General features: G+C 36.2%; 1 protein-coding gene across 1 annotated transcript; it reads right to left on the bottom strand.

Moving 5' to 3' along the window:
- Window positions 1-378: 378 nt before the first annotated feature.
- LOC113641356 (fer-1-like protein 4) lies at window positions 379-27,294 on the bottom strand. The gene is made up of 46 exons (XM_027144042.2): window positions 26,712-27,294; window positions 26,424-26,479; window positions 24,816-24,904; window positions 24,546-24,645; window positions 24,296-24,390; window positions 24,131-24,172; window positions 23,877-24,044; window positions 23,347-23,407; window positions 22,667-22,798; window positions 22,508-22,570; window positions 22,333-22,417; window positions 21,871-22,033; window positions 21,534-21,717; window positions 20,803-20,989; window positions 20,098-20,376; window positions 19,328-19,431; window positions 18,336-18,444; window positions 17,745-17,934; window positions 16,311-16,431; window positions 16,115-16,215; window positions 15,939-16,026; window positions 15,713-15,829; window positions 15,397-15,549; window positions 15,067-15,250; window positions 14,755-14,879; window positions 14,358-14,492; window positions 13,151-13,324; window positions 12,878-12,988; window positions 12,627-12,788; window positions 12,311-12,482; window positions 12,099-12,211; window positions 10,760-10,876; window positions 10,612-10,651; window positions 8,725-8,831; window positions 8,499-8,633; window positions 8,256-8,372; window positions 7,774-7,901; window positions 5,246-5,416; window positions 4,780-4,934; window positions 4,446-4,627; window positions 4,212-4,297; window positions 3,794-3,892; window positions 3,320-3,561; window positions 1,423-1,724; window positions 1,236-1,336; window positions 379-926 (listed from the first exon to the last, which is right to left on the bottom strand). Exons 1-46 carry the CDS (start codon window positions 26,788-26,790, stop codon window positions 746-748), a joined length of 6,105 nt encoding a protein of 2,034 aa, XP_026999843.2. The 5' UTR covers window positions 26,791-27,294; the 3' UTR covers window positions 379-745.
- Between the last annotated feature and the right edge of the window lie 23 nt (window positions 27,295-27,317).

Raw genomic sequence — 27,317 nt, 5'->3', positions numbered from 1 at the left:
GGACCAGAGAGTGAAAAAAGCAGCCAAGCACTCAACACCTCTGGGAACTCCTGCAAGATTGTTGAAAAAGCATTCCAGGTGACTACCCTTATGTGTCTGACTGAGAGAATGCCAAGAGTGTACAAAGCTGCCATCAAAGCAAAAGGTGACCCCTTTGAAGAATCGCAATTCTGGGTTATTTAATACACTTTTGTTGACTATATCATTCCATATTTGTCCTGGAATAAATTGCAATATTAAGTGTTAATATACAATGTTGAAAACATAAAAAAAATTAATTGAATAAGAAGGTGTGCCTTTTTTGATATTGTACTTTGATATTGCAGTCTGGCTACCCAAAATACTTAAGGAACCAAATAAACAGCATTTGAACACAAATCTGTTATTATGAATCTTTTATTTGTTGTAGTGCTCACAATTAATACAGACAAACAAAATGTACATTTCATTTCAGTAAGGGCTTCAACTTCGTCAGAATTTTTTACACTTTTGGAAGCTGTTTACAATTTTTCAAACTAAATGCCATGGCATGAAGTGTTCACTTGAAAAAAGCTAAATAATTCATAAAAGATTTTTTTCTTTTTAATTATTACAACTAAAAGTACAACAAAAACTCAAAAAAACATCAATCGATAATCAAAGGAAGGAAATTAAGGAATAAATACATTCATTTAGTTTATAAGGAATAGATGATAAAATGATAGCATTGAGCAGCGTGATATTGGCAGGTTCTGCCATTTACAATTTAGCCATTTATAATAAGCTGACTGATGTGTGTGGGTAGGGTGTACAAAATAAGGAAAAGGAAAATTGCCAGAATTGCCAGAATTACCAAAGCAATGATGTATTTCTTGTATTTCTTCCAGATAAAGAATATGAAGGTCTTCATTGGGTTTACAAACCAGTTGAAAGATGTCTTGGGGCGACTGAAAAAGAAAAAAGAAATTAAAAGAATTATAGATAATGCAAAATTCCAAAGTTGCCCATTTTTAAACTGTTTGAAAGCTAAAAAGTCTAGTACATGGGTTTTAATTTATATAAGAACATTATTGGCATGACCAAACAAGCTGTTCACACTAACCCTGTGATTCAGTTAGTTAATTATTCTTGTGTGCTTTCATTTTTGTTAAAGTGAATAAAAGGGATATGATACTGTACAGAACATTTCTAAATGAGTTATATATATCATCACTGTACCAACATGACTGCACAGACAGGCACTTGAATTCTCTTACTTTGGCTTTTCCAGTGGCTCTGGTTCCTTGCGTGCTTTGCCCACAGGGTTCAGCTCAGCTTCTTCAGCAGTCACCAGCTGAAATTCAGCCTCAACTTTGCCCTTAAAATAAGTAATTTTAGAGAACTTTTACCATTGTTGTCAGATTGTTTTACAATTAATGAAACTGTGGATTGCATGTTTAATACCATTAAGAGGAAGGTGTTTCCACTGTTGTCCACAAACTGCAGGTCTTCTTGCTTCATCTTGCTGCGTTTGCTCTGCTTCTTTTTCTTCTTCTTCTTGTTTTTCTTCTCTTGCTCAGCCTCTCTCTCCTCCCTCTCAATATCCTCTTGGCTTTTCAGTTTGATAAGGGGCCACCAGCCTTTCATCCTCTTGCTGCGGAAGATGGAAAACCGTGGACTGGCCCGGTCCTTTGCCATCTTCACACTGCAGTGCTCAGAGGATTTAGCTGCACGGACCATGTCACTCAGTCGCAGCTCAATGGAACCTAATGAAAAGAGTAAAAATGAGATTCAGAGCTGTTCTTCTAATATACTAGTATTATTCTCTTGTTTTTGAGGACATTTTGGGTTTAGATCAAGATGATCTCAAGGAGGCAACTACTTCATTTTGAAATGAGCAAAACTATTGCTCATAAGATTAAATTAAATAACAATCTAAATGTGCTGCATATTCCTTGTCTGCAATAACTGGATCAAGACAAATTATATTATCAATCTGTTGCATTCTTCTTTTCCGGGATTTTTCTTGGCTTTTTCAGTTGTTTTTTGTTTTATTGGGTCTCCTCTTCAGGAGGTGAAATGCTGCTCTGTTGGAATAAGTTCTGGTGAATAATTTGGTCAGCCTACAACCATCCAATTTTTGTTGTATGTTGAGTGGGCAGTGTGTTACAGTAATTGTCTTGCTGCATTATAACATCCCTCCCAGTTAGATTGGATGCATTTTTCTGTAAATTGTCAAACAGGATCTTCCAGTAGACTTTTGAATTCACTCTACTGCTCCCATCATGAGTTACATCAATAAAGATTAGTGAGTCTGATCCAGCTTGTACCATGCTTGAAGAATAAGCTTGTATGTTTTTGATAATGAGCAGATCCATTCTTCCTCAACACTTTGGCTTTACCTTTATTTTGGTAAAGGTTCATCTTGGTTCCAAAACTTGTGGCTCATCTCAACTTGTGAATCCCAATATGGCTTTCTGATTCTTACTACTGGTGAGTGGTTTGCCTCCTGTTGTATGGCCTCTATATATCTGCTCTTCAAAAGGCTTACTTTTTCCCCCATACACAACTCTCTTGGTTTTCATGTTGGTTTATCTTTTTTTATCAATGAATGTAATCTTCATGGTGAACCCAGGGCTCAAACCAAGAGTAGACATTCAAAGCAATAAATTGTTTTGTATTGCATACAGTTAGTCAAATGAAGAACACTTGGACATGAAACGAAAACTAAGACATATCATCTCTTATTCTATGTTTGATATCCCATTGGAATACCTTAAAAAAAAATTTAATTGGCCTTGCTTTTCTAATTTGTGAGCCACCATTCACCATTAGTGTAAGTGAGTCACTACAGGACCACGATTGAATAGACAGCATATTTACATTTACATTTACGGCATTTAGCAGACACCCTTATCCAGAGTGACTTACAACTGAGCAACTGAGGGTTAAGGGCCTTGCTCAGGGGCCCAGCAGTGGCAGCTTGGTGGACCTGGGGTTTGAACCTATGACCTTCCGATCAGTAGCCCCAGTACTGCAGCAACATGGACTGGCATTGTAGTGTGTGTTCTATTAAAATCTGACAGTATAGTAAAGTAATAAACTGGCAACTCTGTATTTAGTTTAAAAAATAGTTTACACAAACATATATAGTTTAAAAAAATTGGAATTTTAGACTTTAATTAAATAAGTGACTGTTTACTCAAAAGACTTCATATCAATGGGTGCATCAAAGGCTTCATTTTTCAAGCTGCTCAGTAGTGTTGTCCATATGAGCAAATGTTCACTGATGGATCAATGTCTAACAAAGCAATAGAGAGGAAAGAAAGTGACACCTTTCATGTCAGTGAACACAACTTACCCAAGAAGTCATTGGAACCAATGCGATCATAGTCCCAGACTTGGAGCACCAGCACAGCAGGCTGTCGAAATTCAGTCTCGTCTATAGAAAAGATGGACTCTTTCTTTTTATATGTGATCTCCTTCTCTGTAGGCAAGTAGTCAAAGCGGAAGATGAAGCGCCAGTTGAAATTGCCTTCTCCTGTCAGCGAATTGAAATGCACATCCGTCTCTTGCCTTTCATCCTCCATTCCCTTAATCCAGCTTGTGGACACACATGTACACAAACATATGTAGCCACACACATGCACACACATGCACAAACACATGCACACACACATGCACACACATACATGCACACACAGTCATTTTTGTAATTGTATACCCTATAGAAATCAAATAAAGGAGCTACAACCCCATTAAAAGATTAAATTGTTGAATTAAGCAACTTGTCTTGTTCGGTATACAGAATTGTTGTCTGTGTGTTTCAACTGACCCTTTAACATAAATGTCACTTGATGGCTCTCCTGTAAAGGGGTTAACGTCATCCAGGACAACATCATCAGTATTCCAGATAATGATCCGGAGCTCATAGCTGGAAAGAAAGCAATTAGAAAAGAAAAGAAAAGAACAGAAAAGAACAGAAAAGAACAGAAAAGAGGAAAAAGAGAAGAAAAAGGAGGAGCTTACAAACATGTTTTACTCACTCATCACTCAATCTTAGCATATATGACACACTCTGTGAACATTGTATAATGTTCTACACAATATGTATGATGTTTTTCATCATACGACATGCATTTATTGTAAACTCTTCTTTGATAGACACTTTCTTAACATACTGTAAGAACTTTAGCAACAGTGACTAATCACATTTTTTAATTAATACAGAATTATGCTAACTTGAGTGGCACCTTATTGGGAGTCTGGGTTTGATGTTGACAGGAGGAGGAGCAGGAACATCCACAGGAAACATGTCAATCCACATGTGAACATAGCCCTGCCACAAACAGAAAGACCTTTTTAGTATGTTCACTCTTAAAGTACACAACATTCTGAAAAGAAATGATATAAAATATGATATAAAAGTGTAAAAGTGATATATGATATAAAGTGTAGTCACTGCTGGATAAATGCTAGTGCCTAACCTGGGGCAAGCCTGGCTTGTCGGAGTTGAGCAGTGATCGGACCTCCACGTGCTCAGGCACCAGAGGACATGCTCCAACACAAAACTCCCTCATCTCTTCCCAGCGGTGAAGCACACTGAGGGCCATGTGCTGGTCCATCTCCTCATAGTCCTCTTCTGTCTTCTTATTCTTCTTCAGCAGCTCTGAGAGGAATTAATTTTTTTAACCATTAACTATCTAGACAGATCTACAAAGTTTAGCAAATAATATAGCAACTATTGTATTAGCGTTAAACTTCAAATTCCAAATAACAACTTGAAAATTATTGCCCTTTACAAAACATTAAGCTACAGACCTTCTGGGAAATCCTCATTCGGGATTTTAAATATTTTATTGAGAACTTTGACTGCCATCTCTCTGTACTCAGGAGACGGGATCCCATTCTTGCGGCAGAGCTCGGCCAAGAGGGTGCCGGGTTTCTTGGCATCTCGCCACTGATTATAGCCATCCCTACCATCACAAGACAAGTGGTTCAAGAGCCTAATCTGATATGGGCTATATTTAACAAATGAAATCAAAGAAAATATACTCTACAGAACCATTCATTCGTGATGTTAAACATACTATTCATACCACTTTTTATTATAGACAAACTATAAATCATTTAAAAATAAAGTTCCATAAAGTCTCATAGAATAATTACATATTTGTATACATATAAAATAAAGTACAAATTTGAACATTTTTATTTTGGCCAATGTCAGTGAAAAGTGGGGATGTTATGATGATGTCACAGACCATAGATCCCAGCCATCACTTACTTGTCATATTGCAGTGAGACTCCACACGTAGCTCGGTGGCGGCTGTAGAAACGATTCTCTAGGTCAATGCGTGTTTCCCCAATCGCATCATCAGATCCCACCAAGTCATGGTCATACACCGTAAGTATAAGCTCGGTCTCCAGAGGGAAGGACACTGTCAGCTCAAACACTCTACAGAAAAAGCAAGGAGTTCAAGCTCTTAAACAAACACCCTACACACAAAACAGACCTGTGGCCTGGAAATTCTAAATGAAAGTTTTAAATATAACTCTATGTAGAAACTTACAACAAAGGGTTTAGACGATCCTTTAGCTACTCAGGAACCTTTGAGGAACTGTCAATTTTTCATTGAAAATTTGAGTGAGTGATTGACATGGAGGCTAACATATAATTATAATTTATTTCTTTGCCTTTTTTGCTTTTGAAGTATATGTCAGGTCATTGTCCTACTGCTTTGTGAAGAGGCTTGCAATGAGTTTTATACAACTTCATAACCTCAGCAGTCAAATAATAAATAAATGCTTGAAAACCACTTCCACTGGCAAAATATACAGCCCATGCCCTTGGCTTTCCACTATTCTGCTAAAAGTTGATCTTTGTCCCATCCATCCATCTGCTTTAAGCCTGTTTTTAAGCGTATCAAAGGTTTATATCTTGAGGTAAACCATCTGTATTTATGCTGGTGAACTTTAATCTTTATTACTGATTTTGACACAGATAAACCTACCTCCAGGAGGTTGTTCTTGATCTGATCAGTTTTTTCTTCACCATTTCTGCCATCCACCACAGTTATTTTAAGTGTTTTTTTAATACTCCACCTAATGTTTTTGTTTTGTTTTGATCTTTCAGCCTGATGATGCTAAATTATGAACTTCATATTCTCAATTCTAAACCTTTTATCTGTTTACTTGTAAGTGAAATAATTAGAAAATAACACACCTTTCCATGACATAGCTGAGCAGCAAATTGTTCAATTACCTTGTTTGTAAATCTCCTTAAATCTGAAAATTAATGTTTAATTATTTATGAACCAGTAACCATGTATACATGGAGAGAATTGATTCAACCAAGTAACTATACAAAGAAAGAATTAACAACTAAACAAAGAAAGAATTGTAGCATGGGGTTGAAAAAGTCCCATGCACAGCTCAGTGTAGTTTATGTATGTTCATTTGGCCTGGGATCCTATACTTCTACAATTTGGGTCAATTTGAGTAAGCACACCACCACTGGAACTCCATTTTGGCAAAATAATAAAATAGATTTTTTTAAGCTAGATGTGTCAGATAGCAGCAGGGTTTTATATAAGTGTAGGTGTCTAAAGAGAAACAGGTCAAAAGTAAACAGATGGAAAAAAGTAATAAAAATTAAATGTGTACTCTGGTACATATCCACATTTTGTACTAGGCAATGAAACCCAATAATTATTGTTTGCTTGTGTGTGTGTGTGTGTGTGTGTGTGTGTGTGTGTGTGTGTGTGTGTGTGTGTGTGTGTGTGTGTGTGTGTGTGTGTGTGAGAGAGAGAGAGAGAGAGAGAGAGAGAGAGAGAGAGAGAGAGAGAGAGAGAGAGAGAGAGCATTTTGGAAAGTGTACTCCATGCTTTCAGCTATGACAGGTTCTGATTGGTGCTAGCAGGACCCTATATCAGACACAATGTATTCGGGGTTGATGGAAATTCAAGAAATTAATTGAATCAAATGACTTCAAGAATATGACTCCCAATATGATGGTAAGCATCTGACATGGTTGCATACTGGTGATGAAGTTTATGGACAGGTTTTACCATGGGTAATGGGAAGCAGGTAGCAGCACTGTGAACAGGGATACTGATCAGTATAGTGGTCATTTGATGTTTGTTGTAGTAAACTGCTCACCGTATGTGAAAGTCTATTTTTTGGTTAGAACAGTGACACATTTTTCCAGTTACATTAGATCACTATAGATGGTTGTTTTCCCTACAAATAAGATAATATCAAGAATATCTATCTGACAAATGTAAGGCAATATACAGTTGTGGTTTTTTAATCTTGTAGCTCCAAGATAATATCAAGATATCATGTATTTTTATCCTGTAATCGCAAGTGAACGCCTCTTAGTAGCAACTATTTCACAATTATGAATTAGCGAGGCTTTGTGCTTTGGTTTATTAGGCTTTACCCTGTCCACTGAACGGATTCCCACTAAAAAGCGTACTTCAAGTTATATTCCTTCCTTGCACACTGCTACACATGTTTGCATGTGCTGTCTGTGTGCTTGCTTGTTGTGTGGTTTAATTATTGGAAATAAAAGTCACAATTATAATTGCAAGTTAAAAGGTTGCACTCGTTAAATATTAACTCCAATCTTATCCAATGTAAGAACTGAGTGATAACAATGGATGCCGTAGTGAATGTTTCTGCTGAGTCAAACTACATCAGTTTTTCAATAATGAATACATATTATTAATATAAAACAATCTAATAGCTGTTGAGATGATCTTCAAATGATAAATAAAGAAAATTAGAAGCCATGTAAAGAACAACACTCACTCTCCAAACACAGGGTTCAGTTGTTTGGGAATGTAGCGCTCCTTGGAGTCTATCTGCTGTTGTCCAACCTTTACAACCACGTAGGGGTCAGCTTTCCCATTTGGATCTACAGGGGCCAGGTTTGTGGCCTTTAAACATTAAGAACATGAAGAATCATTCATATTTTTCTTGATAGGAAAATAGGAAGAATAAAATAACAGGTTGCTAATTTGCTAATAAATCTAATGATGTATAATAGTATATTTGGTTTTCACAGATCAGCTATAACATAAAATCCAATAAGAGCATATAACATTATATGCTTATATGATTATTTTAACTTATTTTCTTAAAGACAACATAGGATATTGCACTTGTATTTATGAACTGTTTCCACACTCCTGCTATACCAGCTCAGTCTGTTTTGTAAGCTGGCATCAATCAAAGAAGCAGCAAATTGTAAAAAGTATTAGTACAGAATATTTGGTTAGCATCATTTTTACCTTCACCACATACACACGGACAAGGATCTTGATTGGGGAATTTTTCGGGATTCCATTAGTGATCTGGAAGTCGATGTCCTCATCTTCAGAGGCAATTGGGTAAATCAGAAAAGAACCCTGCAACACATAAAAAATGTTTTGGTGACAGCTAAGAAATACAAACTGAATCTTCAGAGTTTCATAAAAGTATGCACAAAAGAGAGGAGAAGTCTGTTAAATAAGAATCATTTGTGTGACATTCACCTTGTATTTGCCCATTTTCCTGTCACTGTCATCCTCCTCCTCCTCATCACAATTAGACTTGCCTTTGTAGATTGGAAAGGTGTGTAGCCAGTCCATGAACTGACAGAATTCATTTTCTAGCTCAGATTTGTACAGCTAATGTGGGGAAAATTTGTTTTGGATGTTAACAATTTAACAATTTATTTTACAATATCTGAGGAATATTCATGTATTAAAGAGTAGGAACCTTTAAGGTAGCAATTTTCTTTCTCTTTGGTTTGGGTGGCTCTATCTCAACAATCACAGCATTATCCTCCTCTGCTTCTAAAGAAGACATGTTAAAGTTCCCTGCCTCTGGTGAAAGAAACATTAAAGGTGCAATTAGTTGTGCTTAGGACACAATTATTTTCAGGAAAAGAGATGTCAACAACTAAAAACAAACAGCTGAACCACCTCCATCAACTAGTGTAGAAATCATGAACAACATACAGAAAATGGGAAGCAAATTGATTGACAGGCACACAAAGCTATGCTATTGTTATGGAACTGGTGTTTTAGGAAGAGTCATAACCTACCTAGAGTAAACATTTTAGTGAGGTCCACATTGTAGAAATGTGACCTGCCTCATATATAACAACAAATAAACAATTTTTTATGCACTGGGGCATTGCCCCCATCTGCTCCCTAGTGGATTTGCTTATGCTCTGCAGTCAATAGCAGGCTTTAGACTGTCTTTTCCAATATGGCTGCCTTCAAGGACTGACTTGCTATTTTTTGCAGGGACATCTTTGCTCATTTGGAAAAAGTTATGGTAAAAATAGCATATATGTTTATACTGGTATTTTAACATGAATTTTGTTAAAGTAAAATTGTGTTGAATATGTGTATCAAATATTTCATAATACAATCTGCATTATTTCTGCCGCAGTGCCAAATGCAAGTTTTTTATTTAATAAACTAATCAAAAATTAAAATGTTGTCTTAGTATAATTTTAAGCTGACTTCTGTGTCAATTGAAAGTTTGTGACCCCTTTAAAAAATGTTTGTTTAAGGTCAAATTTATACAGAAATTTAGGAATTTCTAAAGAGTTAAGCAAACTAATATATCTTGCTAATAATGGTCTTTTGTCATTATCAGTTTTCAGTAAGTCAAATAAATTATCATCATGATCTATGTTATATTTACCAATTCAGAGCAGAAATTCAGAGTATATAAACATTAGTGTTTCTTATGTTTTTTCAGATGTGTAAAAAGTCCAGTGTTGAAGCTGTCATGAAATGAAAAAGTCATAAAAAGTTTCCTGAAAATAAAAAATAAAATAAAATAGATAGATAGATAGATAGATAGATAGATAGATAGATAGATAGATAGATAGATAGATAGATAGATAAATAAATAAATGTTTGAAACATTCCAAGTGAAATAGTAAGTCTTTGTTTTTGTTTGGAAATAAACATTGCTGTGGTCAGTAAATTGCCATAATTGCCGATGTATCAAATTTATCTGTAAGAATTTCAGTATCAGAATTTTCTTTCAATTATTTCATATGCCAGGATTTACTGGGTTAATTTCCTAGAAGGAAAAACAGGAATATATTGTCAATCAGATTTTTAGAAAATAATATTTACTGTATAATATGTATTCTTTGTCAAGTAAAAAATTGTGAATTTCATGTGACCAAGATCTTGTTTCTCAAGTAAATAATAGCCCTAAGTGAATGGTCATGGATAAGGCAGAGGATTCTGCGATCAAGGGCTGGCAGATACAGACAACAGTTTATAACAGTTTGCAATCATTTCTGGGGTTTGATAGTAAATTGTTTGTATTTAACAAACAATTTAAGGAAGTTTATATGAGGGATTTAGCTCCATTGTGGTTCCACACACAGCCATGCTCAAAAACATATATGTAGATATATCAAAAAGGCTATAGATATCTCAAAAAAGCTTTCAAGTATCTCAGAGCTCCTGTCTTGAAACACCCCTGGACACCCCCCCAACAACTGATTGTGGCAGTGAATATGCTAAATAATAAGGTCTATTTATTGATTATCCAGCTCTTTATATCATGCCATTCTTTAGGTACCATTTGAAAAGAAATTTGACTCAATAAATTAACCCATATTAGGCTCACCTCCATCTTGTGGATCATCCAATTCATCGTCTTTTTCCTCCTGTAACAGAAAACAGCTGATTGGCTCTGCTGATTGAAACTGCTGATTTTTATACAGCCAAATACAGTATATACAATTTGTACATAGACAACAAAGCCTGCTTTTTACCTGCTTTTCAAGTTCCTCTAGTGATGCATAATATTTCGACCACCAATCAAGTTCTTCCTTTTCTGGCTCCTCTTCTTCAAGTTCTTCCTCTTTCTTAGTCACTGCCTTCAGTGGAGCCTAAAATGTTAATAATAAAGATGGGTTTTTTCTTGTGCATGTAGCTTCCAAGATGAATTCTGATAACTCACAATACTAGTCAGGTTGGAATCTCCTTGGCATTTTTAGAGTACTGCACATCCCAGTTGAAGTCATTTTAATGCTGACATGGCTGAGTGACTATCTCTCACCATCCAATCAGCTACACTTGTTACTCTGCCAAAGTAGCTGAATCACAGCTAACACAGCTGTGGGTCTTACCACCAACAGAGCCCATGTTATAGTCCAATGATGAGTCAATCTTGAGTGTGATAGTGCTATGTTTACTGCAGCATTTGAGAGATTTTTCTGGGCTGATAATGATCTGGTATTGTATACAAACCACCATGTTATGTTCAATTTCACCTCAGCATTGCCTGAAAGCAGAACCTGGACCATAAATTACCTTCCTTAGGAGCATGTGCAGGATGCCAAACTGAAATGGGAGTCTCTGAAAGCTGAATTTTAGCTCTTAATGACAAGCGTGTGAGAACTGCATGTTCTAGTGGTAAACTTGCGTTGTATGCCTGCAGAACATTCCTTGATGTTCCTAGTACTGTACTATTTAGATACTCTGACCTTTAGGTGCTCAGACAAACTGTTAATCTGTCACATAGGCTCCCTTATCTAAGCACCAAATAAGCCAGAACTTTCCAGTGAAAGGTGGCTTTATAACAGTCGAATTCATTGCAAATCAAACAAAAAGAAATAAATAATTCATCATGAGTAATAAACAGTGCTGAATGATGATCAAGTAAACTCTAATTGCACAAGATACACACTGGAAAACATGCAAACACAATGAGACTAGAATTCCCACTGAGAAGTCATGGTGGGTTCCTACAAATGTGCTCAGTGCTGAATTAATCAAAGAGCAATCAAGCTGCAGGAGCACCAAACACTTTCTGCGTGGAGACTAAAAACTGAACATGCTCACAGCATCAGGTCCAAAGAGTCCAACTATCCATTACTACCTATTTTATACACCACACAGCAATGTCCTTGTACCCATTTTCCCATAATGCCATCATACAAGATGGCATGAGAGCATAAAAGTACATCATAGTAGATCATGTGAATGAACATATGTGAGTAAAGTGGTTGTGAAACATTTAAGTTTCCAAAGGCAGATTTATATGCTATCTAGACAGATCACTCAATGTAATAGAAAGGACAGAGATCGAGATGCAATTCTTACACTCACTGTGACTAGATTGAGAGGATTAATGGAAATTTTTGTGTGCTTTAGCGGAAGTCCACTCAGGTCCATGCCTATAACTGTTTGAAGAGGGGTGTTCTGTTTTGGAGTTTTTTTCTCTGAAAAATAAAAAACAGTTATCATTGCAATGACTGTCATAAATGTGCAGTCATAGTGCTTTCATGAATGTGCTGTTTAAGATAAACATATTCACATACCCTCACGAGGTTCCTCCTCATCCTCCTCCTTCCAGTCATCCAGGTCTTTAGGTGCAAAGTGCATGAGACTCTGCACAACATGAGTCCCCACAAGCACCAGCCTTCCAAATGCCCGTCGTTCCATCACAAAGATGGTGAGGGGAGGATGCAAGTACACCAGCTCTGGAAGTTCCTGAAACATGCATATAATCATCACATTAATAATCATCAGTGTGGCATTGCAGAAATTTAAGGACTGTCGTAGCAATAAAAGCAACATAAATTGTGACACAATAATGTTTGTGCGAGGCTCTATGCCGTTTTTAAAAAGACTTACCACATCAAAATGCTTAACAATCTCACTGAAGTTGGGGTCCTGCTTGTAGTTGGCAATCTCTTCCGACTCAATCAACTGCCCTGAACACTCCATGCGAACCTGAGGCTTTTCCACTTCAAACAGGTTCACACGTTTTAGGTCCCTCAGACCCCAATATAGGACCTGGCATATGTAATACATAATATAATATATTCAATAATATATTATATCATGGTTAATGATATCAATCAGCTATATAATGGTTAATGTACCTCTATTCTGAATTTCCTTAGAACGGGCCGCACTCCCTCTGGGATAATGTAACGGCTCTCAAACTCAAAAAAATCCGGCTCTCTGGGCTCCACATCCAGTGGCAAGACTGGCTGCTCATGTTATGTATACATTTCGTTTAAAGAGGAAAAAATGCATGTGCTATTAATAGCAATTAATTAATAGCAATTCCATTGAAAATTAAATGCTTAAAACTATCATGTTTGAAGATTTTTTAAGTAAAAGCCTTGTAGCTGTAAGCCTGAAAGTCATACCTCTCCAATGCCAGAGTAATCCAACTCTATTAGCTCAAAGGCTGCCAGTAGCTCCCCAGCATTGCTTTTCCCTTTAGTAATGTCAAAAAACTTCAGCATTGGTTTCTTATATGGTTCCTCCACAAATTTTAGCTCTGGTTCAGCAAATGCTCGACCTAGGGACTGTGGACTGCCCTGTGTCAAATTAATCAGACCAGTTAAAATATGCATATTCAAAACAGAAACTTGATCACAGGAACTTGACAATTGATCTCCAATATATAGTTTTATATAGACCAGATTTACACTTTAATTCCAGATATTTACATCTAGACTTTTTGTTTGAACCCATTTTAAGTGATAAAAAATTTGGAACATGACAGACAGGTGTTGTGAAGAAAAACCCAGAAACAGCAGTCAGTAACATGACCAACAACCTCCATAGGATGAGGTTAAGGTATAACAATTTACCATTCAAAGAAGATTTCAAGAGTTAAAAGAGAGACCATAAAAATAAAAGCAATATAACAAATGATCCAAACCTATGAACTCATGAGTCAAACACATTGGAGGCAGTGCCATGGCTTTGCCCTCTAAGGCTTTTTCTGGAACAGTTTCATTCATTATAATTGATGATATAACTCAGGATGCAGTATCGGCAGAAATCATTCAGAACTCTATAGAAACATTCTGGCTAGACGACAAAATGTGACAGTCGTTTGAGAGACACTAGGAACTTACACTCAGGGCACATTTAAAGTGAAACCCCATTTAAACTATAAAGAGGAAAAACAGTATAAAATGCTTAAGCAGGATTTGTCTTTTTTTGTCTTAAGCAGGATTTGTTCTTCTTGACTCCGATGAACCCAAAGTACTTTGTTGTATTTTGTAATATGTATTTTGTTACTGCTATGCTGGAATAAAATTCTTCCTCTTCATTAAGCTCTTCGCCCTCATCTTTTTATTTTCTTACAAAGCTGTGGTGTAAACCAGTAAAAGCATCAACAAAGAAGAATGCAACAGTTTTGTGATATCAGTGGGTCACCAGGTTGATAAAGTTATTATAAATAAAAATAATGTCTGATCCATAATCTAATATTCAAAAGGAATTGGCCTTGTCAAGTGGCCATTTTCCTCTGACTTCCGCTGAGCTCTTGTTCACTCATTCTTTGTAAAATCTAGAGAATGTTGTGTGAGAAAATCAAAGATGAAAAAATGAGAAGCTCACTAGTTTGTTATAGTCGTAGATATTTATGATAATCACAGGGGGATCATCTCTGAAGTCATCTTTATTGCCTTCCATGAGGATTTGTTCATACAGCAGCAACTCACACCAGGTCGGGGACAGAGTGTCCTCCATTATCTGCAATACACATCCACAGTGTGCTCAGCAATAAAAAATATTTAAAATGTCATTCAAGTTAATGTACAATATATTCTTAGGAATTATTTCAGAATTGTACAACATACAAACTATGTTACATACAAACTAAATGATATTAAAACTAGTGATACAATCTAAAAGTCTACATATGAGAAGAATAAATGAAAATGGAAAAACATTTGTAGCTTCTAAAGATATAAACCGCAAAAAATAAAAGCTGTATAAACGGTGTTCAACACACCTTTGTAACTTGACACTGTGTGGAGAACACAACCTTAATGTATGGGTCTGAGAGGCCATCATCATCTGCAGCAATGATGCCACGTGCTTGGTAAATGTGGGCACGGAGCTGGAAATAACGACTGTCTGGAGAAACCACACACAGCTCATATGGAAGTGATACGAATCACATTATGAAAGAAGCATTTGATAATTAGTTTCTAAAGGAAAATGTAACTAGATAACAATCATAATTAGTAAGCTATAATTAACATTCCTAATTTACTGCAAATAAAAACTTTAGGAAATCGTATTTACAAAACAACATACTTACCATCCACAGCTAATTTAGTGGGGGGCATATTTGGGGGTATTGGGGTCCCAAAGGTTGCTGCCTCATATATTGGCCTGAATTCAGAAGGCAGGCTTGTGACACAGTTTTTTGAGTACTTGGTGATCCCAAGCCACATGTAGACTTCAAGTTTTGCAAAGATTTCACCCAGTGGTCCTCCAGGGGTCTAGAGATTGGTATTGAAAAACGTTTTTAAGAAAAACTCTGCTGCTTATGACTTAATTATTATGCTATAGAAATAAGCTCTGCAGTGCTATATTTTGGGTCTGATTATGACTTTACTATCTTTGAAACAGGATAACATTAAAATACCTTCATGTAAATAGACGTGATTTTGCCACAGTTTTTGCCTTTCTCTTCCTCCACCAAAGAGAAAAGGATAGAGTGTGATGGGATCCGGGCATATGCTATCCTCTTCCCTCCACTCATCATCCAGAGGAACACATCAGGTAGAGTGCTCTGGGGCTGATAAATAAAAATAAAATATTTTTAATTAAAATATTTTATTTTTAAATAAATTAAAATAAAATAAAAAAATAAAATCAGGACACACAAAATAATCAGTTATGTGTAAATACACACACAGTATGCCATGCAAAAATATTGACAGTCTCAGGGTCACAATCACCTCTTTGGCCAGGAAGTGTATTCTCTTTAGGATGCGCCTGACGTCAGCCAGCTTCTCTCGGACTGTACGTCGTGTCACCCTCCTTTGCACTCTCAGAGCCTGCTTTGCCAGAATTATCTACCAAAAGTAAGATACAAATAAATAGGCAAAATCTTTAAAAAAAAAAAAAAAAAAAAAAAAAAACACATAGAAATAGAGAATGTTACTCTTATGCAATTTTTCTCACTATGTTTCTCTTAATGAAGGTTGTGCGACACTTGTCAAGATTGTTTGGCCGAGACTGCCGTTTCCTGTCCAAGTTTGCACAGTATTGTCTGGAAATCAGAAAGAGAAACAGTGTGTATTATTTGCAGTGAAAATGTATTAATGAGTGAAATTATTTTATTGAAAGCAGAGGCCTACTTGCAGGTGGACACAAACTCCAGCATGAGTTCTACCAAGCGCTCCTTAGCATTACTTCTTGGTCTTTTTAAGAGCATCTCTACCTCATCAAGGCCAAATTCCTAAAAACGCCACCAAAGCAACATTAGCTCTCTTATTTAAATCAGTAATTGTTTAGAAAACTGGGAATTTACAAGGAATAAAATACTAAACATGCCAGTCTTTCAGCCATCTTGCACAGCCAGTTGCAGTTGTGGTTACGAAAAGTATGGTCCTCAAAATAGTTCCATACATAGAGACATGGTTTCTCAAGAAGCAGGGGTATACAGCGGAATGACCTGCAAAAATCAGAATAGTTCAAGAAGTAACACCAGGTCTTGGCAGTGAGAATGATCAGGATAGCAGATAATACAACATGCAGAGACATACAACCAAAGAAATGAAGTGAGGTCTGATGCCTCATTTACAATAAACTGTACTGATACAGCCATCTCTACAACCCCAGACCTTCACACTAAATTCTTACGGTTTTGCTGATAATTACCATTTTATTCCACCCTTTCTAATAGCCAGGGGTGGTGAGATTCACCTGGGTAATGTGTGCTATAATGTCAGGTAACTAGTATGAGACAAGTAGCACAGAAAGGATGGCTAGAGGACAGCATGTATATATACAATGGTATTTATGGAAAATAAAATTAAATACTGTACACAATAAACTATCCATGTCATTCTTGTTAACAGTGATGTTCAGAAAGTAGGGTGAAAGAACAAATAGAATAGAAATAGAAAAAATATATACAAAATAGAAGAATAAAGCATTTTGTTATTTGAGAAACAAAAAGACATAATGGAATATTATTGCATTGCTCTTAGCATCACTCTAACATATTAACAGCTAGTTTCGTTTCATAAGGCAGTAAAATAATGCTGCCCTGGACTGATTAAACCACAATAAATAACAAAACATGGCCTATAATTTGTGTTGCAGCCGCTAAACTGACCCACAGAAACAAAGCTGTAGCACTGCAGATAGCATGTGTGATAACACTGCAGATAACACGCAGATGTGGTAAAACTAATTTTTGAAATAATTGTATAATCATTTATTTAATGCTAAGTCCTAGATCTATTTGCTTGCATGATTTTTGGTAAATAATATTATAGTAAACCTTAGAGTACAAAAACACTGACTAAAAGTACTGCGGATGTCGTAATAATTTATTTGAGTAAAATAGAAAATGGTAATCAAGAAAATAAGAATGTATAAGTAGTATGTTGAAAAACCATTTAAAAAAATTAAACAAACCAAATTCATTTTGCCATTTTTGCAAATTATGCCAATTATTTAATTATACTCAAAAAATTAAGAGTTATTGTGACTTACATATTCAAGTACCATCATGTACTGTTCAAGTAAAACAGAACAAGGCAAAATAGCAAACAAGACAAAAATATTACTTTTTTGTCTTTTTTGGAAAGAACCAAAGTACTATTCGGTTTGTAAGTAACTAGACTATTAAACTCATCCATACTGATTTAAAGTAAAATAACTGTCCTGCCAAACTACAGATTTTAGAGACAGTGTTTTTGCTGTATTTTAGTTTCTCATTTGGGCTTAAAAGAGTTTTGAGGAATGATGTTGTATTACCCATCATATTCGGTGGCCTGTGTTCTCCTGGGTTCTGTAACTGACTGGTCCCGAGAGCCCAGCACAGGCAGTTCTTGTCTCTCCAGCTCATCATCTGACTCTAACAGAGGCTGTCTGTCTTCTGCCACATCCTCTTGGCCACTGCTCTTCTCACTCTTTACTACCACATCTGAAGTTTTGCCATAGTTTCCTAGTAAAGTGGAAAAAAGTATATAATTTTGCTCAACCCCACTGAACACCTTTGGGATGGTGAAATGGAATGGTGACAGTGTACCAGGCAATGGTCACCCTGATGTAACTAATGGTCTTCTGTCTGAATAGGAGAAATCATTTCACCCACACTCAAAAGTCTAAGGGAAAGCACCATCACCTTGCCACCATTGCCTCTGGCTTGCTCATAAGGAATATATTTTTATATTTAATAATTATATCTGAATTAAAAAGCTGAATTAAAAAGCAAAGGTGATGATCAGGTGTCTATTAAATTTTGGTTATAGAATGTAACACAATATTAGACAAAACCAGTCTCTGTAAATGTTTATGGGTACCAAATTTCAAGCAATTGACAGTGTTTAAATGATTTAGACATACCTATAGATAGCTCGAAGGTTACATATCTGGAGCCAATGGATGGATCTATCATGGTCACCTCAAAGAATGAAGCAAACAGCAAGAATTCTTCTTTTGCCCCGGTGAAGTTCTGCAAAGTTAAGTTAAGCATTAGGACACATCTATTTGAAAATAAATAGAAATACACTGACATGCCATTTTAACAGGAACACCAGTACACATGCTCATTCATGCAATTATTTAATCAGTGGCAGATCATGCAACCCTCTGTGGCCTCAAATTCTTTTTCTGATATGCATCCTGAGATTCTTTTTCACTCACCATGGTTGTAAAAGATCAGCTCAAATGAGTCTGTCTATTCTCCTTTGTTCTATAAGGTGTTTCTGCCCATATAACTGGCACTCATTTAATTTTTTTGTATCTTGCACCATTCCGTCACCATCAGTGAGATTTCTTTGACATTTTTCCTCATTTTGCTGACTTATAAGAATCTTGACCTGTATAAGATTTTATGCATTTAATACCACATGATTGGCATATTCAAATCTGCATGGATTAGCAGGACCACAGGTGTTAAAGTTCTTATTAAAGAGAATGGTGAGTTATAAATATTCATTCATTCATTCATTCATTCATTTTCTGCCGCTTATCCGAACTTCTCGGGTCATGGGGAGCCTGTGCCTATCTCAGGTGTCATCGGGCATCAAGGCAGGATACACCCTGGATGGAGTGCCAACTCATCACAGGACACACACACTCTCATTCACTCACACACTACGGACAATTTTCCAGAGATGCCAATCAACCTACCATGCATGTCTTTGGACCGGGGGAGGAAACTGGAGTACCCGGAGAAAACCCCCGAGGCACGGGGAGAACATGCAAACTCCACACACACAAGACAAAGGCGGGAATCAAACCCCCAACGTTGGAGGTGTGAGGCGAACATGCTAACCACTAAGCCATCGTGCCCCCCTGAGTTATAAATATAAAATATACAAAACATTTCTGACCTCAGGTAGGGGATGAATCTCCTCCACTTCAACAGTGACAGCTGCTGGAACCTCAGATGGGGATTCCTCCTGCTCCTCAGAAGGACCACTGTGACCCTGTATGCCTAAACATTATGATAAGATATGATCATTTTTAAAATCCAGCTATAAATACATGTTTGAAACACAGACAAGAATCAAAATAGATGTATAAATGCTGCTTTCAAAGAATCTTTGGATTCCCTGATCACAGCTTTGTGTCTTCTTGGGTAATTCTGTACAACCGTTTGTACACCTGGGTTTGAGCAGCTTCTCCCATTTTTCCTGGTAGACCCTCTCTAGCTCAATCAGACTGGATGCTCAGCATCTGTGAATTCCCATCTTCTAGTCTCTCTACAGTTATTCTATGGTACTTCACCCAAAGCCATTCTGGTATTTTCTTGGTTGTATGGGCATTATTGTGCTGACAGGCAAACCTTAACCTTTTGAAGGCACTTTCTGTATTTCTTTGTATTCATACTTCTCTCTGATGAGTACCTCCAAAGCAGGATGCTGTTATTAATGCTGATGATGCTTATTATAGGCATTATCAGTTGAAGAGCAGGACCTAGTTTCTGACCCAGACATAGCGCTTGAAGTTCAGCACAAAAAGTACAAATCTGTCACATTAAACAAGAAAATCATTGTGTTGATTTTTTTTTAATAATAATAAATAGATTTAGAAACAAATACCTGAATGAATTAATGAAATAAATTAACTTGAATTAAAATTAATTGTCTTTTGTCTTTACCATCATTGTCTTTTGTCTTCTTTTCTTTGGACTTCTTGCTTTTCCGCTTAAATGTAAGTTTGCTCAGAGCACTCTTGACACTGGCAGTGGCTTTGCTCTCCACAGCAGCTGCAGCAGGTGATGAGTAAACCTCCACTGTCAGAGATAGCAGCACTCTCCCACGGTAGAATATGCCCTCACTCAAGCCCTCATTCAGGTCACGGTGGATGTCACGCAGTGTGGAGTTTTGAGGTGACCCATATAGGTTGATCCATGATGGACCAAACGTTGGATTAAACCCTACAAAATAGTCACAGAGAAGCATGGTTAGGAAAGGAAAAGAAGGTTAAAAAAAAATCAAGAAAAAAAAAATCAAGAAAAAAAATTGAAAAAACAATGCTAAACTTTATGCTATAAGATTTAAATAAATAAATAAAGTAACATACTTTAGGACTCCAGTTTTTGCAATGAATTGAAATTCTTGTGTAAATAATTTTATTCCATGCAGATGTGAATTTGTAAGCATAATACCATAAAATACAGAAATACAGTCAAATATAGTATAAATTCAGTAAAAATAAGGTGGAGAAAGAATTTTAAAAGGTTATAGCAGACTGAAAAGTTAAAAATATCAGGGGAGAAGGAACTAAAGAAAGGTGAATAGGTAGCAGGATATTGATGGACACAGAACTGCAGCAATACAGAAAAAAAATTGGCAGACATTACCATTTCTGTTGGGGTTAGAGATTTGCTGCAGGTCAAGGAAATGTGTGGCCACAGCTACATCACCAATGTTGGCATCATCAAGGATCTGAATTTTGATCCGTCGAGCAAGGGGAGGAAACTGCTCTATGAAGGAGATCTGCTCATTCCACACTGGTGAATTGTTGTTACTGTCCACTGACGTCTCTCCCTAAGAACAACATCTTCCAGTTAATCCAACTACTATCAACAGAACTAGGTTAAATTACTGGTAATTGATATATTTTATTAAATTATGTTCATTAGATAGCTAATATGGGTTTCATGAAGTTTTCTATAGTATTATTATGGAAACTCTTCAGTTGTTCCAAATACATTACTAATTGCTGTATATGCTGTTAATAAGGAAACATGTAGACAGCAAATATGTGCACCACAGCCCATTTAACAAACAGACCTGTTGTTAGGGTGTGTGTGTGTGTGTGTGTGTGTGTGTGTGTGCGTGTGTGCGTGCATGTGTGCGTGCGTGCATGCGTGCTTGCAGTAAAGAATGGTGGACAGCCATGACACACAGGTGTGCATGTGTATGCATTATAAACTCAAAATTACAAATGGTTCCAGTTAATCGTGGTTAAGAAAACTATGGAAAAATTACTCTTATAGAAAGAATTTACATTTTGAGAATTAAGCGTACAGCACATCTGATCACATTAATACTTGATAAACAGTTAAAAGGAGTGTAATAAGGGAAGCACCTGCTGGCCAGCGAAAGTGACCTGCACATAAGGGTCAATGAAGACTTTTTTATCACCCATCATTTTGGAGAAGCTGCCCATAAAACCAGCATTCATGCTGGGTAGGTCTTCAGCGCAGTAGATCCTCAGCAGGAACTTGGCCCATGGACGTTCTGCTGGCATCCGCTTAGGAAGCAGTAGGTTCCTGTGTAAAGGAAAACCCAATTACACCCTTTGCATAAGAATAAAGCAGGCAAAATTAAGAATAATTTTAATAGGAGTTATAATTAGACTGCAATAGTGGTCAATAATAGAAAAGCAAAAAACTTCACGTCAGAGCGTCTTAACACTTGCATACTTCTCAATGTCATCATTCTGACTGGTGGCAGGAGGCAGGCTGGCAATTCCCATAGGGTCCCCCTTCATCACAACACTCAGTGTGCACTTCACATAGCCCTTTATCCCTGAGTGTGTGTCTTTAGGGTCTGTGATTGGAGCCCATTTCTGGTAGAAACGATGGTCTGGAGGAAAAGAATAAGAGAGAGAAGGAATATGAACTTGTTTGATGACTAATAATTACAGTTATCATGCTATTCTCTATAGAGTCCTGTAATTAGCTGACACACTGTGATGAGCTAATGACCAACATTAAAGAGGGCACCATACTGTTATCTCTGTACAAATGTCATAGATTTTAGTGGAAATGGCAAACGACTGACTGAGATGTCCATCATTCTTTTTAGATTCAATACACACTATCAACATTTTATATTATTATACTGATATTTGTTAATAATTCATTTAGAATGTATCAGCATACCAGACTGCTGGTAGACTGTCCCGATGTCTATCTTGAAGGAGCCAATGTGGGTCATCAAAAATGCAAGCATCTTTTTGTGGAAAACCTGAAATTTCAAATTAATGGTTTACTTGAGTATCTACTATGACAATAGAACTTGATTACAATGTATATCTTTACACTATAGCCTACTTACAGAAATCTGGATAACTTTATCAAAAAGCACATTTTGGGTCTCGTGAAACTCAAACATGAAGTTCTAAAAGACAAAGAACAACATACACATAAGAAATGATCTGTGCAAAAACTTTTCTAAAGCCAGGACTCCACACTTTAATCTTTAGACATCAAGTACCTCATTAAAGAATGGACAGTTGGTGGATTTCTGGGTGGCTGTACGTTTCTTCTCATCTCCTACAGTGACGTACACAGCAGGGTTGATGTTTACACCTACTAATTTCTGAGCCTCTATCACGTTGATATTCACCTGAAGCAGAATATCAGAGTCACATGAAGATTTTAAAATCTATTTTTGGTATTTGAAATACCACCAAGTCAAGTCAAGTCAAGTCAAGTCGAGTCAAGTAGCTTTTATTGTCATATCAACCATATATAGCTGTTGCAGTACACAGTGAAATGAGACAACGTTTCTCCAGGACCAAGGTGCTACATAAAACAAAGACAGAGCTAAGGACTTAGTAAGTAGTCTTAGCCACATAAAGTGCATATGTGAAAACTGTTGCAAACATTGCAAGACAAGACAAAAAGACAAAAAGACAGTGCAGGACAAGCACCATATTGTATCCAATTCTTTTTCTAAGGGAAAAAAGGCTAGACTTTTAGATTATTTCACCATGTGCAAGCAGATGGGACAATATACATTGCCATTGTGAATGCTCAGAATTACAACACATTACAGGATAATACATAATTACATTTCTTTTCTTTCTGTGGAGCTGTGGTTGTACATTTTTATAAAGTTTACATTACACGTCAGAATTTCTACATGTACTAATGAGATATTCAGGGACTCACCTGGAAAGACTTGACTTTTGGGGCAATAGCAAGTTCATGCTTCGACAAAGGTGCACATCGGCTAAAGAAAAAATATGTGGAAATATAGAAAGCAATATTCTAAGAAGTCAATCATGAGAGAAATATGAGAGTTCTCTTTTAGAACTAGGCTCCGTGTAAGAATTTTTCACTATCATAGGTTTTATAACCCTTAAAAAAAAGCTGTTATAAACAACCAGTCATTATCTGGAATTTCTTGCATGATGATGCTAAATAACGATTTGTATTTTATCGATCCATTCACATATTCATCTACAGGTTATTTTTCTTGGTTTTCTAATTGTTAATCCCCACCTTAAAAGTTATTTTGCCTTCATAATTTTCAACTACAACTCTTTTTATTGATTTTAACAGAGATGGTTAATGATCAAAATGATTGATTATTTTAACCAATTAACACTGAGCAATTTTTTAGTATATTGTAAAAGAAAATGGTAACTAATAGTGAAATCACTCAGGAACTAATATCAAATACACTATTAATAAAATACCTGAAGATGGGGGTGAATGTCATATTGGAACAATCCATGTCTGAAAAATCATAATCATCATCATAGTCATCTTCATTATCATAATCATCTCCATCTTCGTTGTCGGTCTTTACCAAACTGCGGCCAAGTGTCCTGGCTTCTCGATCAAGCTGTTGTGGCCGCAATTTTCTAAAAAAAATCACTTAAATTCAAATTTAATGTGCATGCACATCCATAATTCAGTATGACAAAAAACCATGAATGGCTATACATACCCAGGTTCAAGAAAACCTGTGTTTCTAACCACAAGACCTGCTCTATAACGAAAAAAGAATGCAAGAAATATGTCATTAAAATACATCATGAAGACCAAGACCAATGCAATTTTATTGTTTACAGGAAGGGAGGAAGGGATAGATGGATGGATGGATGTCACTCACTCGTCATTATCCTCCAACTTTAAGAAGTCTTCACTGGTCCAGTCCCCAGCTGCACCTTGTAAAGGCTGGTACCTCACATCCAACTCCACATATATCTGAAAGCAAAAATCACAAATGTACACTATACTAAATTCTGATACTAATGTTTTTCCACTTAGAAATTTTGTAGACATTAGATGCAGTAGATTTTGGGACTGGTGATTAATGATTAATAAAGCTGTGTGGGCTAATGGAAGGGTAAATAACTCACATCAGTCAAGCTGTGGTTGTTGTCTGTCAGAGGCTCCCTCAGGACCAGCCTCCCTGCTGTCACCACATGCTGCAGACTGATCACCAGCTTCCCCAGTAGCCTACAAAAGCATGCAAATGCACATAAACACGCACACAGCGAAAGATGAGAATCATCATAAAACCATACAGACACATACATGATATTGTAACTATCAAATGGCCATATTCGTTAGTGAACTGAGAAAAAGTATATATATATACTAAAATGGATCTAGAGCTGTTGACTGACCTGTTACTGAACATCTTGCTGCAGTTGTAGACACTGATGGAGAGCACTTCATTCTTCACGATTTTCCCATAGTGTGGCCATCTGAAGTGCTAGACAGTCACAGATGTCAGTAAAATGAGATGTAGCACCAGTTGTTGTGACAGTCATGGGACAGTCATGACAAATGGGGTCAAGAGTCATAGCCAAAGGCTTTATAATAACCACTTACATCTAACCACTGTCCATGTTGGTGCATTATAATACATGGAATGTTATATAATTACAGTTAAATAAGGACAGTTAAATAAAACAAGCAACTCTTGAATTCTTTGAGTCAGAATGTTTTGATTCATTTTCTTCAATCAGAATAACCCTAACCCTAGCTCATTCACAGACACTTGACTGTGGCAGGTGGTCTATTTAATTAAAACAAAAGCTAAACATATAAACTTTAACAAAGTGTATTATCGTTGATAAATTTCCTATCATGTGTGTAAAATTAAATGGAAGGAATATTTGTAACTGTTAGTTGTGTTTTTTGATAACATAGTTTTAATATATGTATTGTTACTAAATTCCAGAGAGGAAAGAAAGGCTGGTAAGAGATTTTTATTAAAAAATTACTATAACATACAGCATGTGATAACAGGAACTAGCTTGTCTTTCAGATGTCCCACAACAATATTTTATAAATAGTTACAAAAAATATGACATGTTGCTCATTGATCATTATACTGTATGTTCATTTCATGTAAGTCATTGTCAAAGTGCAATGGTATACAAAGAATAAATAATTTGGTAAGGTAGAGGAGAAGAATCCACTTCTGGGTGGTAACAGTAATTCTACTCTGAAAGCCGGCAGCAAATATCCCTGCTTTATCATCTAGCTTGTTGTAAATAGAAACCATTATCTATTTGCTGTTATGTTACATGCTTGATAGCTAGCCAACAAATAAAAATAATAGAGAGCGAAATATGCTGTATTTCCACCAACAGAAAATAGCAATTACTATCAACATCTAACAATTATAACATACAGAACTTTATCTTTATTTCAGCACTCGTTAACATCTGAGCTTGGAAGTTGAACTAAAATTTACTTCAACTTGAGTTAAAATGTAACTCCAGGAAGAGAGAGTGACGTAAATATTGCACATTCGTTCCTGAGTGCATGCAGGGCGCTGGCCATTTATTGATATAAGCATGAACTACCCAGAGGCTGCCTTGAGTGACTAAGCCCAGAGGGAGCGGTATGTGTGAACAGAACCACACCTCTTTGAAAAAACCAAACACTGAAACTATTAAAAGCAACATAAAAAACGACAGCGGAAAGCCAGTTGTTTTTTTCCTTTTAAGCCTTCTTTGGTTATATAAAAGCCCATAACAAAGGTCTTCAAATATGATGATTTTTTTATGTATTAATGGTCTAGAAATAATATGATGGATTAAAAGTGAGACTTTTTATTTTTTAAATCAAGGAGAAACATGCACTCTGTGGCTTCATATAGGATGTAGTTCATGTAGGATATTAGAAGAAAAGGCTTTATGCAGTACAAACTCTACTGATTCTATTCATACACATAGAACATTCAATATCAGCTTGAGACCATACAGCAACGTTTTCCTTACCTCATTAAAAATTGCTATATTTTCACACTGGAGAATCTTGGTTTTGTGGGTAAAATCTATGTAACGAACAACATAATTCTTCTATTAATAATTATACAGAATTTCACATGGTAATGATTTAAAATATTTTTTTTCCATCTTTAAATATAAATATGTAATTATTTTTATTTAAATATTTAGTATTTAGAAAAAAATAATACTCAAGCATCACGCAAAAAAAAGCCAATGAAATAATCAAACTTGTAATAACGACAATTAATTACATTAGGATACCATTAATCTTCTTACCCCTGAAAGACAATTCCACTTTCCGGTCATATTTTCCAGGCAGGTTTAAAATCTTCTTCAAATGAACAGCAATAGACATATTTCAATGATGCAGGTAGTCTTTCATTAGTCCCTCAACATTTTTATCATCCTGTCCTACTAATACATTGCAGTGAATCTATTCTGTTCTTCCAAATGCAAGAACGCTCAGGAGAATGTTTTCTTTCCTTCTGATTGGTTTGATTTGGTCAGACAGGCCTGTAAATATCTGAGCTGCTCGGTGTAATAACTAAACACTGTGAAAGTGCATAAGACTGAAGCCTGAATGAATTCAGGTCCTTTCAGGTGTGTAGTTTTATGTGTCACTGTTTGCATATGCTAATGTGACAGGTAGGACGTGACAAACGACAAAATAATTATCAACACAGAACCCTTTTTTTGTGTTATACAGAGAACTTCTAGTAACAAAAAAATGTAAATAGCATTTGTTTGTTACTCAGAATGAGTTATGCAGGGGGGGAAATGTAGTTAAAAAAGGGACAATGGCTGACAACTGAGCAAAGTTAGTTTATTTCATTTGTAACAAAAAAAAAAAAAAATTAAGGCACAAAGCTGAGAACTGTAGTC

The sequence above is a fragment of the Tachysurus fulvidraco genome, chromosome 2 (assembly GCF_022655615.1).
Source record: "Tachysurus fulvidraco isolate hzauxx_2018 chromosome 2, HZAU_PFXX_2.0, whole genome shotgun sequence".
NCBI lineage: Eukaryota > Metazoa > Chordata > Actinopteri > Siluriformes > Bagridae > Tachysurus > Tachysurus fulvidraco.
The sequence above is the reverse complement of the archived record's forward strand: the minus strand, read 5'-3'. Positions and strand labels throughout refer to the sequence as shown.